Here is a 17,750-nt window from a genome sequence, read left to right as displayed (position 1 = left end):
TGTGATCCTAGCTACTTGGGAGGCTAAGGCAGGAGAATTGCCTGAACCCAGGAAACAGAGGTTGGAGTGAGTCAACATGGTGCCATCCAGCCTGGGCGACAGAGCGAGACTCCGTCTCAAAAAAAAAAAAAAAAAAAAAGTTTAGTGTTTTTTTTTTTTTTTTTTTTTTTGAGATGTAGTCTCGCTCTGTCGCCCAGGCTGGAGTGCAATGACGCGATCTCGGCGCACTGCAAGCTTCATCTCCTGGTTCACGCCATTCTCCTGCCTCAGCCTCATGAGTAGCTGGGACTACAGGTGCCCGCCACCATGCCCAGCTTATTTTTTGTGTTTTTAGTAGAGACGGAGTTTCACCATGGTCTTAATCTCCTGACCTCGTGATCCGCCTGCCTTGGCCTCCCAAAATGCTGGGATTACAGGCGTGAGCCACGACACCCGGCCTAAAGTTTAGTTTTCTAGTTGTGTTTAAAATATGGTCTGCTATGGTCTGAATGTTTTTGTCCCCCCCAAAAATTCATATGTTGAAATACTAATTTCTGTGGTATTAGGAGGTAGGACCTTTGGGAGGTGATTAGGTCATGAATAAGGTTATAACGTGAATAAGATTCTTATAAAAGTAAACCTAAGAGAGACCACTGTCCCTTCTACCATGTAAGGACTCAGCTAGAAGGCACCAACTATGAACCAGAAAGTAGGCCCTTAACAGACACTCAGTGAACTGGAACCTTGATCTTGGTATTCCTAGTTACCAGGACTGGGAGAAATAAAATGCTGCTGTTTATAAGCCACTCAGTTTATGGTATGTTGTTTTAGCAGCCCAAATGGACTAAGAAACAGTTTCTAAGCTGTATCAAAATATCTTCCCAGGGACCTGCTTTGGAACGATTCTAGTCATCTTTGATGAATCAGAAATAGATACTGAATTCCATTCATTGTGCATATAATTCTGCATGAAATGCTGTCTGTTGTTACAAAATTGAGAAAAGTCAAGTTAATGTTCTCTGAATTTATTTTCTTATTGGGGAAGAAGACCAAAGACATGAAAAATGCCATAAGGACAATTAATGAAGATGAAGAAACAGTGGTGACTTGAAGTTGGTTGGGGTTTATGAACAAAATTTGCAAGTCTGGAGACAGATAGAAACCAAGTTCTTTCTTATTTTGGGATCATAGCTTCTCCCTTATTTTGATAAGATGTGAATTGGGGGTAGGAGGTGATAGAATTTAGCAAAGAAAACTGAAGCAAAAAAGTGGGAAGAAGATCAGAATAGTATGTTTTAGAAGCCAAGAGATAAGTTTCAAGGATGGGAGGTTGGCAGAGCCTTTTGCGGAGAAGTTGAAAGAATGGAGAAAAGGCCATGGATTTTGAAAATAGGGTACCATTCGTGAGTTGAGAGAATAGCTTTGACAGTGAGGTAAGTAAGGAACAAAGGCTTTAGGAGATTAAGAAAGTATGGGGGTAATGAAAGAACTGGAAGAAATGGAGATAGAGACTACTGTTCTCTCCCCCCCACCCCACTGAGACACAGTCCCGCTCTGTTGCCCAGGCTGGAGTGCAATGGCATGATCATAGCTCACTGCAGCCTCAACTTCCCAGGCTCAAGTGATTCTCCACCTCAGCTTCCTGAGTAGCTGGGACTACGGTCATGTGCCACCACACCTGGCTAATTTTTTTTATTTTTTGTAGAGACTGGGGTCTCACTATGTTGTGTAGACTCATCTCAAATTCCTGAGCTCAAGCACTCCACCTGCTTCAGCCTCCCAAAGTGCTGGGATTACAGGTGTGAGCCACCACACTCATCTGAGACAACCTTTTGAATAATTTTGAAAAGGAAATATTGAAAATTAGCATGATTAAGTGAAGATATTTTTGGATGGGTTGATCTGTATATAATTTAAGACATACATAAAAATTCTTTTTTCATATCTTTCCTGGTGACTCCAAAAATCTGTATTATGGCTGGGCGTGGTGGCTCACACCTGTAATCCCAGCACTTTGGGAGGCCGAAGTTTGGCGGATCACCTGAGGTCTGGAGTTGGAGACCAACCTGACCAACATGATGAAATCCCATCTCTACTAAAGATACAAAATTAGTTGGGCGTGGTGGCAAATACCTGTAATCCCAGCTACTTGGGAGGCTGAGGCAGGAGAGTTGCTTGAACATGGGAGATGGAGGTTGCAGTGAGCCGAGATGGCGCCATTGCACTCCAGCCTGGACAACAAGAGCAAAACTCCCCTTCAAAAAAAAAAAAAAAAAAAAAAATCTGTTACTAGATCTCCATAGTCCAGTATCTCCATCAACCTAATTTTCCAGGACATTTGGCAATCTCATTAACAGATTTAGCAAGTCTAAAAGCAATATTACCTTGCCTATCCTGTGCTCACAATTTCCCCGGTTTTTTAAGAAAGTAGCTTTATTGAGGTAATAATTTACCTATCATAAAATCCTACTTAAAAATGTAAAATTCAATGCTTTTCCTTTTTTTGAGGTGGGAGTCTCGTTCTGTCACCCAGGCTGGAATGCTGTGGTGCGATCCTGGCTCACTGCAATCTCCACCTCCTGGGTTTGGGTGATTCTTGTGCCTCAGCCTCCTGAGTAGCTGGGATTACAGATGCTCGCCACCACACCTGGCTAATTTTTTTCTTTTTATTTTATTTGTTTGTTTGAGATGAGTCTCGCTCTGTCGCCCAAGCTGGAGTGCAGTGGCATGATCTCTGCTCACTGCAACCTCTGCCTCCTGGGTTCAAGCAGTTCTCTGCCTCAGCCTCCTAAGTGGCTGGGATTACAGGTGCCCGCTACCACGCTCAGCTGACTTTTTTTTTTTTTTTTTTTTAGTAGAGATGGGGTTTCACCATCTTGACCAGTCTGGTCATGAACTCCAGACCTCGACCTCCCAAAGTGCTGGGTTTACAGGCGTGAGTCACCGTGCCCAGCCTAATCTTTGTATTTTTTATAGAGATGTTGGCCAGGCTGATCTCCTGGCCTCAGGTGATCCACCTGCCTCTGCCTTCCAGAGCTGGAATTATAGACATGAGCCACTGTGCCTGGCCTAAGTGGTTTTTAATAAGTTTACTCAGTTGTTTAACTATCATAGTCTGGTTTTAGAATATTTTCATTATCCCTACAAGATCCCTCATGCTGGCTGAATGCAGTGGCTCATACCTGTAATTCCAGCGCTTTGGGAAGTTGAGGCAGGAGGATCGCTTAAGCCCACTAATTCGAGACCTGCCTAGGTGACATAGTGAGTTGCCTGTCTCTACAAAAAAAAAATAGCTGGGTGTGGTGGTGTGTGCCAGTAGTCCCAGCTACTCAGGAAGCTGAGCTGGGAAGATCACCTGAGCCCAAGGAGGTTGAGGCTGCAGTGAGCCATGATTGTGCCACTGCACTCCAGCCTGGATTGACAGAGTGAGACCCTATCTCAAAAAAACAAAACAAAAACAAAACAAAACAAAAAAAAAATTACTGCAATAAAAAAGAAGCAGAACCTAATGTAGTATACTTCAAAAACTTGCTACCAAGGAGAGAAACGAATCCTGTAGCAGAGCTAGGAGACAGCATAATTTAGCTTCTGCCCTGACCCATGTGCAGAGTCCATACTGGTAAATTGACCAAATCCTGAGAATTTTCTCCTATATTATCAAAAGTAGAGAGAAGCACATTGGGTATTCCGATTTTTCCTCTTTAGAATGAGGACTAGGGAAATGGTTGCTGGAGGAAAAATAGAGGAAGTAGGGAAAGTGAATAGTAGAACTGATTGTCTTCAAAGGAAGTTTTCTTGACCCATGGCAGTGGTAACACCCTCTACCCCTATACAAGTAGGTGGTATGAATCCTAGTATAAGATAATGAACAAGGGCAGGCGTGGTGGCTCATGCCTGTAATCCGAGCACTTTGGTAGGCCGAGGCAGGCGAATCACCTGAGGTCAGGAGTTCAAGATCAGCCTATCTAACTAACATGGTGAAGCTCTGCCTCTACTAAAAATACAAAATTAGCTGCGTATGGTAGCGGGTGCCTGCAATCCCAGCCACTCAGGAGGCTAAGGCAGGAGAATTGCCTGAACCCAAGAGGCAGAGGTTGCAGTGAGCCGGCATTGCGCCACTGCACTCCAGCCTGGGCGACAGAGTTGAGATTATCTCAAAAAAAAAAAAAAAAAATCTGCGTTTCAGATTACCTGCTGTCACAACATGGTGAAACACCATCTCCACTAAAAATACAAAAATTAGCTAAGTGTGGTGGTGGGTGCCTGTAATTCCAGCGACTCAGGAGGCTGAGACAGGAGAATTGCTTGAACCTGGGAGGTAGAGATTGCAGTGAGCTGAGATCGTACCACTGCACTCCAGCCTGGGTGACAGTGAGACTCCATCTCAAAAAAAAGAAAAAAAAGAGAAGACTTGGAGGAAGGGTGAGAATAATATTCTCAAATCAATATAAATTGTCTAAAATTAACAGTTTAAAAAATAAAAAGCGGCCGGGTGCGGTGGCTCAAGCCTGTAATCCCAGCACTTTGGGAGGCCGAGACGGGCGGATCACGAGGTCAGGAGATCGAGACCATCCTGGCTAATACGGTGAAACCCCGTCTCTACTAAAAAATACAAAAAACTAGCCGGGCGAGGTGGCGGGCGCCTGTAGCCCCAGCTACTTGGGAGGCTGAGGCAGGAGAATGGCGGGAACCCAGGAGGCGGAGCTTGCAGTGAGCTGAGATCCGGCCACTGCACTCCAGCCTGGGCGACAGAGCGAGACTCCGTCTCAAAAAAAAAAAAATAAATAAAAAATAAAAAATAAAAAATAAAAAATAAAAAGCATAATGACTACAATTGCTTTTTGTTTTATACTTTTGCCATTGTAGGAGATAATGTCTCTAAATACTTGGAGTTCAAAAATTCCTTTAGCTTCATTTTCTTATATTATTTTGACATATTTATATGTACCTATACAGATAGAATGATAGAGAAGAAATTTTAAAAAAGGACCATGCTATATATGCCATTTTGAATCACATTAAATTGAACTATAAAGATGTCTATAATCTCAGTGTTTTAATGATAATTTTGGTTAATTTTAGATTTGGAATTTTTTTTTTTTTTTTTTTTTTTGAGACAGACTCTGCTGTATCGCCCAGACTGGAGTTCAGTGGCACGATCTCGACTCACTGTAAACTCTGCCTCCCCGGTTCAAGCAATTCTCTGCCTCAGCCTACTGAATAGCTGGGATTGCAGGCATCTGCCACCACGCCCGGCTAATTTTTGTATTTGTAGTAGAGACAGTGTTTCACCATCTTGCTCAGGCTGGTCTTGAATTCCTGACCTCGTAATCCACCCGCCTTGGCCTCCCAAAGTGCTGAGATTATAGGTGTGAGCCTCCGTGCCTGGCCGGGAGTGATTTTTTATTTTATTTTATTTTTTATTTTTTATTTTTTATTTTTTTTGAGACAGAGTCTCGCTCTGTCGCCCTGGCTGGAGTGCAGTGGCCAGATCTCAGCTCACTGCAAGCTCCGCCTCCCGGGTTTATGCCATTCTCCTGCCTCAGCCTCCGAGTAGCTGGGACTACAGGCGCCCGCCACCTCGCCCGGCTAGTTTTTTGTATTTTTTAGTAGAGACGGGGTTTCACCGTGTTAGCCAGGATGGTCTCGATCTCCTGACCTCGTGATCCACCCGTCTCGGCCTCCCAAAGTGCTGGGATTACAGGCTTGAGCCACCGCGCCCGGCCGGGAGTGATTTTTTAAAACGTTCATCTTTGTGCATTTCTGCATTGAGTTCTTTATAACAAGAGAAAGTATTATTTTTCTAGAAAACAAATGCTATAAACAAATATGTCTGTCAGTAGTTTCTAACTCTGGTAACAGGAAGAATATGTGTGATTATAATAATTTTTTCTCTTTTTTTTCCTGTTAAAAAATACTTTTCAATTTTAAAATTTAAAATAATAAAACAAAAATGCTTGACGATTTCAGAGTAGACTAAGCCAGATTTAGAGGTGATGCTTTGTGTGTTTCATAATGTGCCATATGGCATAGAAACATAACTTACCTTGATCTGAAAAGTGACTTCTCAGGAGTTGGCAATGCAGTTGTAGAAAGGATAGTCCTTAGGAGTAGGTATATTAATATGGAAATTCAAATACATGTATTTTTATGGTGTATTTAGAGAACAAAGTATGTTTAAAACTATCATCTTTGTCCCAGGACCAAATACCTTATGAAAATTATGCTGAGAATGAGTAAGTTAATATTATACAGAAGCCTGCTGCAGAAGCAAAGTGGTAAGGTACTGATACTGTTTTAGTTAGCAATTATACCATGTGTGAAATAGAGTAGATTTCTCATTTCCTGAGGATTTTATAAACTGTCAGTAATATATAAACTAGTTTGTTAGTTACAGAAAGCTGGTCACTGTTAAAATTAGTGTGACTTGGTATTGTTGGATTGAAAACTAGAAAAAAGTTAATGACAAGATTAAGTTTCTCATTCTGACTTTCTGATGGGGAGAGAGGTTACAATTATAGACTAAGAAAAGACTGAATATAATCCAGTGTAAATTCTTTAATGACATAATAGCATAGCAAAAATCACTACTTTTCACTAGCTTTTTTTCTCTCCCCTTACCTCCAACTCTCTTCCAGACCCAGCAACCTAAAGAAGATGGAGTTTATGTTTTTCATCCCCATAGTCAACCAGTTAGCTGTCTTTACTTCTCACCCGCCAATCCGGCCCACATACTGTCACTGAGCTATGATGGCACGTTACGCTGTGGGGATTTTTCCAGGGCTATTTTTGAAGAGGTAAATGTTAATGTGTTTACATGCTGACTTCAGATGATATTCTAGATTCTCTATGAAATGCCACATGAATAATTATTATACCAATTGGGAGAAGTGATATAGCAGAAGGACTTTGAGAACTACACTGCCTAAGTGCAAATCCCAGATCATCTATTACTAGTTATGTGACCTTGACAAGTTGGTTAACCTCATTGTGCCTTACTTTCCTTAGTTGTGAAATGGGATTTAACAGTACTGACCTTATGGTTGTCATGAGAATTTGATGAGTTTATGCAGATAAAGTACTTAGAACAGAGCCTGGCACGTAGTATGTGTTTGCACTTGTTAATTTTTTTTTCCCCCAAAGCTTTTAAATAAAATAACTTACTCTTCCATTTTTAGGCATAAGACTTGTATTTAGCTGGGTGTGGTAGCTTATGCTTGTAATCTCAGCACTTTGGGAAGCCAAGGTGGGATGCTCACTTCAGGCCAGGAGTTCCAGACCAGCCTGGGCAACATGGCGAGACCTTGTCTCTATAAAAAATAAAAAATACTAGCTGGGCGTGGTGGTGTGTGCCTGTAGTCTGAGCTACTCACGAGGCTGAGGTGGGAGGATCACTTGAGCCCAGGAGTTAGAGATGAGCCTGGGCAACATAGTAAGACCTTGCCTCTAAAAAAAAAAATTAGCTTGGTGTGTGGCACGTGCCTGTAGTCATAGCTACTCAGGAGGCTGAGGTGTGAGGATTGCTTGAGCCCAGGAGATTGAGGCTGTAGTAAAGCCATGATTACATATGTAATTGGACTTCAGCCCGGGCAACAGAGTGAGACCCTTTCTCAAAATAAGACATCTTCTACTTAATGCTTAAAACAAACACGTCATTTGAGATGAACTTTCAGATTTGCTTAACTGTATCAGATTGTCTCAATAAGAGAAGTCTTATAAGTTGAACTTTATTTTTTATTTTATTATTTTTTTGAGACGGAGTTTCACTCTCATCACCCAGGCTGGAATGCAGTGGCACGATCTTGGCTCACTGCAACTTCTGCCTCCCAGGTTCGAGCAATTCTCCTGTCCCAGCCTTCCTAGTAGCTGGGATTACAGGCACCCACCACCATGCCCGGGGAATTTTTGTTGTTGTTGTTGTTGTAGAGATGTAGTCTCACTTTGTCGCCCAGGCTGGAGTGCAGTGGCATGATCTTGGCTCACTGTAACCTCCACCTCCCAGGTTCAAGCGATTCTTCTGCCTCAGCCTCCAGAGTAGCTGGGACTACGGGCGCATGCCACCACGCCAAGCTAATTTTTGTATTTTTAGTAGAGATGGGGTTTCATCATATTGGCCAGACTGGTCTGGAACTCCTGACATTGTGATCCACCTGCCTCAGCCTCACAAAGTGCTGGGATTACAGCGTGAGCCACTGCGTCTGGCCAGATTTTCCTATTCTGGACATTTCACATAAATGAAATCATACAATTTGTGGTCTTTTGTGACTGGTTTCTTTAACAAAATGTATTCAAAGTTCATCCATGTTGTAGCCATGTATCAGTACTTCATTCCTTTTTATGGCTGCATAATATGCCATTGTATGGGTATTCCACATTTTATTCATCTGTTCATCGATTGATGAACATTTGTGTTTCTTTTTTTTTTTGAGACGGAGTCTCGCTCTGTCGCCTCGGCTGGAGTGCAGTGGTGTGATCTCTGCTCACTGCAAGCTCTGCCGCCTCCTGGGTTCATGCCATTCTCCTGCCTCAGCTTCCTGAGAAGCTGGGACTACAGGTGCCCACCACTACGCCCGGCTAATTTTTTTTTGTATTTTTAGTAGAGACCGGATTTCACCGTGTTAGCTAGGATGGTCTCGATCTCCTGACCTTGTGATCCGCCCGCCTCGGCCTCCCAGAATGCTGGGATTACAGGCATGAGCCACTGCACCCAGTCGAACATTTGTGTTTCAATTATTTATTTACGTATTTATTTCTGAAGCAGAGTCTTGCTCTTGTTGCCCAGGTGGCAGTGCAGTGGTGCAGTCTTGGCTCACTGCAACCTCCGCCTCCTGGGTTCAAGCAATTCTCCTGCCTCAGCCTCCCGAGTAGCTCGGATTATAGGCACGTGCCACCGCGCCTGGCTAATTTTTGTATTTTTAGTAGAGATGGGGTTTCACCATGTTGGCCAGGCTGGTCTCGAACTCTTGACCACAGGTGATCCACTCACTTTGGCCTCCCAAAGTATTGGGATTACGGGTATGAGCCACCATGCCTGCCCTTATTTATTTTTATTTTTTCGAGATGGGAGTCTCTCTCTGTCACTCCAGCTGGAGTGAAGTGGCTTGATCTCGGCTCACCGCAGCCTTTACGTCCTGGGCTCAAGTGATCCTCCCACCTAAGCCTCCTGAGTAGCTGGAACTATAGGCATGTGTCACCATGCTTGGCTAATTTTTGTATTTTTAGTAGAGACAGTGTTTTGCCATGTTGCCCAGGCTGGTCTCAAACTCCTGAGCTAAAGTGATCTGCCCACCTTGACCTTCCAAAGTGCTGGGGTTACAGGCGTGAGCTACCACGCACGGCCGTAACTTACATTTCAATAAGCCTGACCTTAAAACAATAGGTGGAGAACTCCTACAGCTTCATTAAAAAAGCTAACCCAATTAAAAAATGGGCACAAGATCTTAAAACAATAGGTGGAGAACTCCTACAGCTTCATTAAAAAAGCTAACCCAATTAAAAAATGGGCAATAGACATTTCTCTAAAGAAACAGAAATGGCACTCGGCGTAGTGGCTCACACCTCTAATCCCAGCACTTTGGGAGGCTGAGGCAGGTGGATCACCTGAGGTCAGGAGTTTGAGACCAGCCTGGCCAACATGGTGGAACCCCCATCTCTACTAAAAATACAAAAATTAGCCAGGTGTGGTGGCAGGCACCTGTAGTCCCAGCTACTTGGGAGGCTGAGGCAGGAGAATCGCTTGAACCCGGGAGATGGGGTTTTCAGTGAGCTGAGATCGCGCCACTGCGCTTTAGCCTGGGCGACAGAGCAAGACTCTGTCTTAAAGAAAAACAAACAAACAAAACCACCACAAATGGCAAATAAGCACATGAAAAGATTCTAAGCATTAGGGAAATGCAAATCACAATGAGATACCACTTTATACTCACTAGGATAACTACACTTGCCAGTAATAACAAGTGTTGGCAATGATGTGGAAAAATTGAAACTCTTATCCATTGAGAATTGGTATGTAAAATGGTATAGTTGGTTGGGGAAAGTTTGACAGTTCCATAAATGTTAAACAGAGTTACCATATGACCTAGCAATATCCCTCCTAGGTATATACCCAAGAGAAATGAAAGCACAAGTCCACACAAAAACTTGTACAGGAATATTCATACCAGCATTATTTGCAATAATACAAAGAATAGGTCAGGCACGGTAGTTCACACCTGTAATGTCAGCACTTTGGGAGGCTGAGGAGGGTGGATCACTTGAGCTCAGGAGTTCGAGACCAGCCTGGCCAACATAGTGAAACTGCACCTCTACTAAGAATACAAAAACTAGCCGGGCATGGTAGCTTGCACCTGTGGTCCCAGCTACTCGGAAGGCCTGAGGCATGAGAGTCACTTGAATCTGGGAGGCAGAGGCTGCAGTAAGCTGAGATTGTGTCACTGCACTCCAGTCTGGGTGACAGAGGGAGACTCTTAAAAAAAAAAAAAAGGTACATATGGTACAATTTACCATTTTAGGTGTACAATTCTGTGAGTTTTGGTGAATTGTGTACACCTGTGTAACTATCATAATCAAGCTATAGAGCCGGGTGTAGTGGCTCATGCCTGTAATCCCGGCACTTTGGGAGGCTGAGGCAGTGGATCACTTGAGATGAGGAGTTTGAGACCAGCCTGGCCAACATGGCGAAACCCCGTCTCTACTAAAAATACAAAAAATTAGACGGGCATGGTGGCTCATGCCTGTAATTCCAGCTACTCAGGAGGCTGGGCCAGGGAGAATGGCTTGAACCCAGGAGGCGGAGGTTGCAGTGAGCCAAGATTGCGCCATTGCATTCCAGCCTGTGTGACAGAGTGAGACTCCATCTCAGGAAAAAAAAAAAAGAAAATTTCTATTTCCCTCAAAACTACATCATAACCTTTTGTAGTCATTCTCCCACTGTCTGCAATCCCTGGTAACCACTGATGTGATTACTGTCCCTATAATTTTGCCTTTTCCTGAATGTCAAGCATTTGGAATTAAATGATATATAGCCTTTTGTTTCTGGCTTCTTTTACCTAGTGTAATGCTTTTAAGATTCATTCATGCTATTGCATGTATTTGTAATTTGTTTCAGATACTACTGACTGAACAGGTACCTTATACTAGGCACTATCTTGAGTGTGCTTTATATACATCATTAAGCCTTATAACACCCTAGAAAATGAGTAATGTTATTGCGTTTAACAGGTGAAAAAATTGAGGCAAAGAGAGGTTTATGATGTTGCTCAAGGACATAGATGGCAGAACAAGAATTTACACCAGGATTTGTCTGACTCCAAAGCCCCTGCTCTTAATCATTTAAATATATTGAATATGCCAAGTTTCATTTGTATATATTGGTCTTTTTGTGGGGTGTGAAGGTTGTGATGCCTTTAGTATATTAATTTATTCTTAGTTTATAATACTTGTTTTTAAAACTAAAAATCAGCAATTCATGATTCAATAGTAAGAATTGTCATCCCCTCTTAGCTGACAGGAAGATTTATTTTTTATTCTTTATATGCATGAGTCCTAAACCCAAAGTGATTGCATTGTGGATTACATGTGATTAAAAACTTAATAACATGCTCACGACATAGCTGGGTGTGGTGGTGCGCACCTGTAATCTTACCTACTTGGGAGGCTGAGGCAGGTGAATCACTTGAAGCTGGGAGACAGAGATTGCAGTGAGCCGAGATTGTGCCATTGCACTCCAGACTGGGCAACAGAGTGAGACTTCGTCCCAAAAAAAAAAAATGCTCATGATAAAATATTTACAGTAACTCAGATATAAAAGTAAATCTGTCTGTCCTTCATTTGCATTATCCACAAGTAACCATTGTTGCGTATCTTGAGTATGCTTCCACAAAAGTATACCTGTGCTTACAAGCATATAGTTATACATTTTTTTCTCCTCTTCTTTATACTAATGGCTTCATACTAATATACATAGCCTTTTGCAACTCTTTTTTTTTTTTTTTGAGAGCGGAGTCTCGCTGTGTCGCCCAGGCTGGAGTGCAGTGGCGCGATCTCGGCTCACTGCAAGCTCCGCCTCCCAGGTTCCCGCCATTCTCCCGCCTCAGCCTCCGAGTAGCTGGGACTACAGGCGCCCGCCGCCGCGCCCGGCTAGTTTTTTGTATTTTTAGTAGAGACGGGGTGTCACCGTGTTAGCCAGGAGGGTCTCGATCTCCTGACCTCGTGATCCACCTGCCTCGGCCTCCCAAAGTGCTGGGATTACAGGCTTGAGCCACCGCGCCCGGCCGTGCAACTCTTTTCTTAATAGTATATACTTAATAGTATATCTTGGACAGTTAATACTATAAAAGTACCTTAGTCTTTTTAGCATTGTGTGATATTTCAAAGTAGAGGTGGACCATCATTTATTTAACCAGATCTCTCTTGGTGGATATTTATGTTGCTTCTTATTGCTATTATAAGCAATCTTGCAGCAGACATTGTTACAGATCTCTTAGTGAAATTACTGGGTCCAAAAGTATAAGCATTAAGCATTTTGATAGATGTAGCCTGATTAACTGTCAAAAAATGTATATATTTACTCCTCTACTAAGAGTAGGTGAGCATTCAGCTGTGTATCTTGGACTTGGTTGGCAAAGTTACTTTGCATGTTAAAATATAATTTCAATTGGGTAGAATTCAGATTCAGTTCTTTTCTTGTTAAGTTTCACAGGGTAGATCTGGAACTGAGGTTTATTGGGTTTGAGAGATTTGGGATGTAGCCCTGACATGGGTAGATGGGCCATTTAATTGTAGACACAGCTGATCAGTGCCTTTGTTTCCTCTTTTTTTTTTTTTTAATTTTCAGTTGGATAGAAGGAATAAGTTCTAATGTTCAGTAGCAGAATAGGGTAACTATAGTTAACAACAGTGTATTGTGTATTTAAAAATAGCCAGAAGAGAGGACTTGAAATGTTCTCAACACATAGAAATGATAAATATTCAAGGCAATGGACCCCCCAGATACCCTGACTCTGTTTCCATTATGTCTTGTGCATCTGATGGGGATGATGAGAGGATGAATGAGGTTATTTGGGTAAAGTGTTTTATAACCCTTTTACCAAAGAATTTATGTTTTGGCTTTCTTTTTTTTTTTGAGACGGAGTCTCACTCTCTCGCCCAGGCTGGAGTGCAGTGGCCGGATCTCAGCTCACTACAAGCTCCGCCTCCCAAGTTTACGCCATTCTCCTGCCTCTGCCTCCCATGTAGCTGGGACTACAGGCACCCGTCACCACGCCTGGCTAATTTTTGTATTTTTTGTAGAGACAGGGTTTCACCGTGTTAGCCAGGATGGTCTCGATCTCCTGACCTCGTGATCCGCCCGTCTCGGCCTCCCAAAGTGCTGGGATTACAGGCGTGAGCCATTGCGCCTGGCTGTTTTGGCTTTCTTTACAAGAAGAGTGTGATACAAGCTGATTGTTACTTATATTCTTAGGTGTATAGAAATGAAAGAAGTAGCTTTTCCTCCTTCGACTTCTTGTCAGAAGATGCCTCCACTTTGATAGTAGGACACTGGGATGGAAATATGTCACTGGTGGATAGACGGACACCTGGAACTTCTTATGAGAAACTTACCAGTTCTTCTATGGGAAAAATAAGAACTGTTCATGTCCACCCAGTGCATAGACAGTATTTTATCACTGCCGGATTGAGGTATGGTCTTTATAAGACTTTATGACTTAGACATTTTAATGTCAAAATTACATGGGTTAGTTTGGTTGTCAAAGATACTGTAATAAAATATTACAAAAGGTATTACTTTTGTAATACCCAAAGGCCAAGTAGTTTTCCTTTCTACACTGATTGAGACTTGAGTGATTTTTTTAAAATAAATTCTTTTAGATTTAATAAATAGTGAAAATGCTGAAAGAAATTTTTTTTTCTTGGCATTGTATGTATTTGCTTCTAATCTTACGAGAAGAAAGTTTAAATTTTAAGGAAAAAAAGTTACATGTGACCTATAACTTGTTGGCCTGTGTTAACTTTTTTCTTGGAAGGATTGAAAAACCAACTAGAAACTTGACAGCCGGGCGTGGTGGCTCATGCCTATAATCCCAGCACTTTGGGAGGCTGAGGCAGGCAGATCACTTGAGGTCAGGAGTTTGAGACCAGCCTGGCCAATATGGTGAGACCCTGTCTCTACTAAAAATACAAAAAATTGCCAGGTGTGGTGGCATGCACCTGTAATCCCAGCTACTTGGAAGGCTGAGGCAGGAGAATCACTTGAACACAGGAGGCAGAAGTTGCAGTGAGCCAAGATTGCACCACTGCACTCCAGCCTGGATGACAGAGTGAGACTCCATCTCAAAAAAGACAAAACAAAATAAAAAAAACTTGTCTTTCTGTATGCACTGGATCCATGTATCTGCTATAGTTTTGGAATGTGTCTAGTATTGTACTTGTTATCTATACCAGTTTTGGGAAAACTAATAGAGTATTAGAGGGTGCTGTCTTTTTTTTTTTTTTTTTTTTTTTTGAGATGGAGTCTTGCTCTTTTGTCTAGGCTGGAGTAAAGTGGCGCAATCTCACCTGACTGCAACTGCCGCCTCCCATGTTCAAGCGATTCTTCTGCCTCACCCTCCCGAGTAGCTGGGATTACAGGTGTGCACCACCATACCCAGCTAATTTTGTATTTTTAGTAGAGATGGGGTTTCTCCATGTTGAGGCTGGTCTCGAACTCCTGACTTCAGGTGATCTGCTTGCCTCAGCCTTCCAAAGTGCTGGGATTACAAACGAGCCACCGCGCCCAGTCGAGAGTTGTGTCTTAAATGTTCCTCAGTATAGCAAGTATGTGAGTGTCTAACTTATGTTTAGCCCTGTTGTAGAGGCTCATTACATGTACTATGGCAACATTGATCATTGTTTCTCCCATTACAGGGATACTCATATTTATGATGCAAGGCAACTGAAGTCCAGGGGAAGTCAGCCTTTGATTTCTTTGACTGAACATACAAAGAGCATTGCTTCTGCCTATTTTTCACCTGTTACTGGTAACAGAGTGGTGACCACATGTGCCGATTGTAATCTGAGGTAAATTGGGAAGGCAGAAATGTTTTTAAGGAATGTAAAGATTCTATAGCTATTGTGTCAGTAAACCAAAAGCTTTGTTTACTGCTGTTCCCTATTAAATTGCTAATGTTATTGTTTAGTAGTCATATCTAGGTTCCTAAAGACTGATGACCTGTATTTAATGGCTTTTCAGCAGTTTTTGGGTCCTGGAAATTTCCTTGAGACTGGCAAAGGTCCGTAGCTACCCTGGGGGGTTTATGGTCCAGCTTTCCTTTAAGCACTGAAGAATCCCCGAAACCAGGCTGTGAGAAGGAGATAATTTTAGCATACTTTGGGGTCAGTGTGATCTATTCTGCAAGTGAAGTGCTGAATGGAAATTGCAGAGCCCCAGACCGTGAGCAGACAGAAAATAGCAAAAACTGGGGTTCTGTACAAGCTATTGGATATGGCTTTATAGTTCTAGGGTTTTAGCTTTAGTACTTTTCTATAGCTACTTCCCAAAAATGGATTTAGTGTAATATAAACCAGTTGAACAAAAAACAAAACAGTGTCAATAAAGATGTCGGGAACATTAGTGTAATCACAAAGGAAAATTATTTTGTTCTCTTTTAGAATCCCTGATTTTGCTTAAAATTGCAAGCACTTTTCAGTTTCTAAGAGTTTTACCTTAAGCCATTTTGGAATTCCTGTATTATTCAGTTGAGTGTATACTGTGCACCAGGCTCCAGAATGGCACCCAGTTTCTGTTTAAACCCACCTGTTGGGAAGAGCGTGGTCTGCAGTGTGTGACAGTTGTCCAGTTAGTTTCTAGCAAAGTCTGTGAGTATTACCAGATGGTGCAGAAAGAGAGTCACCAGGGAATGGTAGGCCAGCATTCCCTTTCCACTCATTCAGTTTCCTTTGTCTCGAAAGCTACCTGTTCTGTTCCTGTTCATTTACACTGCAGTTTAGTCTTGTTACATTAACTATTAGTGGTTTGGCTTTCTACTAATCTATTTAGGCAATAAACTCTAGTGCCAAGCAACCATACTAGAAAAGCTAGGCACAAGGAGAAGAGAAGGAGGTGGTGATGCTGTTAGTTTCCTTCTGCTGAAGTGCTCAGTGGAGGCTTCTAGACTCTTCTCCAACTGCTGTATAAAATCTCCTCTCTTTGGCCAGGTGTAGTGGCTTATGCCTATAATCCCAGCATTTTGGGAGACTGAGGTGGGAGGATCACTTGAGCCCAGGAGTTCGAAACCAGCCTGGGCAACAGAAAGAGACCCTGTCTTTACAGAAAAAAGTAGGCAGACATGGTATTGTGTGCTTATAGTCCCAGCTACTTGGGAGGCTGAGGTGGGAGGATCACTTGAACCTGGGAGGTTGAGGCTTCGGTGACCTGTGACAGTGCCATTGCACTTCAGCCTGGGCATCAACTGAGATGCTGTCTCTTGAAAACCAAAACACAGCTCCTCCTTGGTTGCTGGTTGGTCTTAGTCTGGAAATGACACTATCAAGCCTTCAACTGATGAGTCTCGGAAACTGCTCTTGATACACAGATGTACTTTTAGGTGATTTGTACATTTTCAGACCACATCCTTTATGTCTCATATTATTGTGAATTGTGGATATAATTTTACAGTTCAGATTATCACTTTAGAATGTGCATTTTATTTCTATTCGTTTATCATTATTAATGTTTTTTTTAGAGACAAGATCTCTTTGTTGCCCAGGCTAGAGTGCAGTGGCATGATCATGGCTCACTGCAACCCTGACCTGCTGGGCTCCAGCAATCTTACGGGCTCCAACAATCTTACTGCCTTAGCTTCCAAGTAGCTGGGACTAGAGGTATGCGCCACCATACCTAGCTATTATTACTATTTTTAATTTTTTTTTATAGAGATAGTGTCTCACTATATTGCCCAGGCTGGTCTCAAACTCCTGGCCTCAAGTGATCCTTCCACCTTGGCCTCAAAGTGCTGAGATTACAGGCATGAGCCACAACAGCCAGCCAAATGATTTCTACACTAAACTGTAAGCACTGACTTATTTTATAAAACGTCTTGCAACTTTTGTTTAGTATTTTAGCCAAGATTTGTTGGAGCCTGATCCTACCCCCGCTGTTTTTTTTTTTGTAGACAGGGTCTCGCTCTGTTGCTCAGGCTGGAGTGCAGTAGTGTGATCATAGCTCAGTGTAATCTCAAACTCCTGGGCTCAGGTGTCAAGTGATCTTCTCACTTCAGCCTCCTGAGTAGCGTGGACTACAGGCATGTGCCCCACACCCAGCTAATTTTTAAATTTTTTGTACAGATAGGTCTCACTGTATTGCCCAGGCTGGTCTCAAACTCTTGGCCTCAGGTGATCCTCCTGTGGATTACAGGCATAGGCCTCTAAACCTGGCCTGATCCTACATATTTTTAAATGACAATTATGTATTTCATACCGTGAATTAATGAGAAGCTTGTTAAATACACTGATATTTATTTCAGAAAGTTTTTAAGAAAGAAAATAATGTCTTACTCTCTTTATTTTGCAGAATTTTTGACAGCAGCTGTGTATCTTATAAGATTCCTCTCCTCACCACCATCAGGTAGGCTTCTGTATGCCAAATAATGTAGATGTGGATTACCATGAACCGTTTGTTGCAGTGCATACATTAGACATCTGATTGTCAAAGAGATGTAATAGTCCTAATTTTTGAATACAAAAATTGTAAGTGTCCCAGTTTACTAGTTCCTATCCGGAAGGGTTCTTGGTTC

General features: G+C 42.4%; 1 protein-coding gene across 5 annotated transcripts in view; it reads left to right on the top strand.

The window, feature by feature from the left end:
* The window catches only part of WDR76 (WD repeat domain 76), a 48,002-nt gene that overhangs the window by 22,016 nt on the left and 8,236 nt on the right, over positions 1-17,750 (top strand). For all 5 annotated transcript variants that reach the window (XM_033190302.1, XM_033190300.1, XM_033190304.1 and 2 more), the window contains 4 exons: positions 6,618-6,776; positions 13,442-13,659; positions 14,884-15,036; positions 17,528-17,581. In XM_033190302.1, coding sequence (XP_033046193.1) covers positions 6,618-6,776; positions 13,442-13,659; positions 14,884-15,036; positions 17,528-17,581 — 584 coding nt within the window. The remainder of the gene's footprint in view (positions 1-6,617; positions 6,777-13,441; positions 13,660-14,883; positions 15,037-17,527; positions 17,582-17,750) is intronic.

This window comes from Trachypithecus francoisi, unplaced genomic scaffold (genome assembly GCF_009764315.1).
Source record: "Trachypithecus francoisi isolate TF-2019V2 unplaced genomic scaffold, Tfra_2.0 Lachesis_group3, whole genome shotgun sequence".
NCBI lineage: Eukaryota > Metazoa > Chordata > Mammalia > Primates > Cercopithecidae > Trachypithecus > Trachypithecus francoisi.
This window is presented reverse-complemented; position numbering and strand designations above follow the sequence as displayed.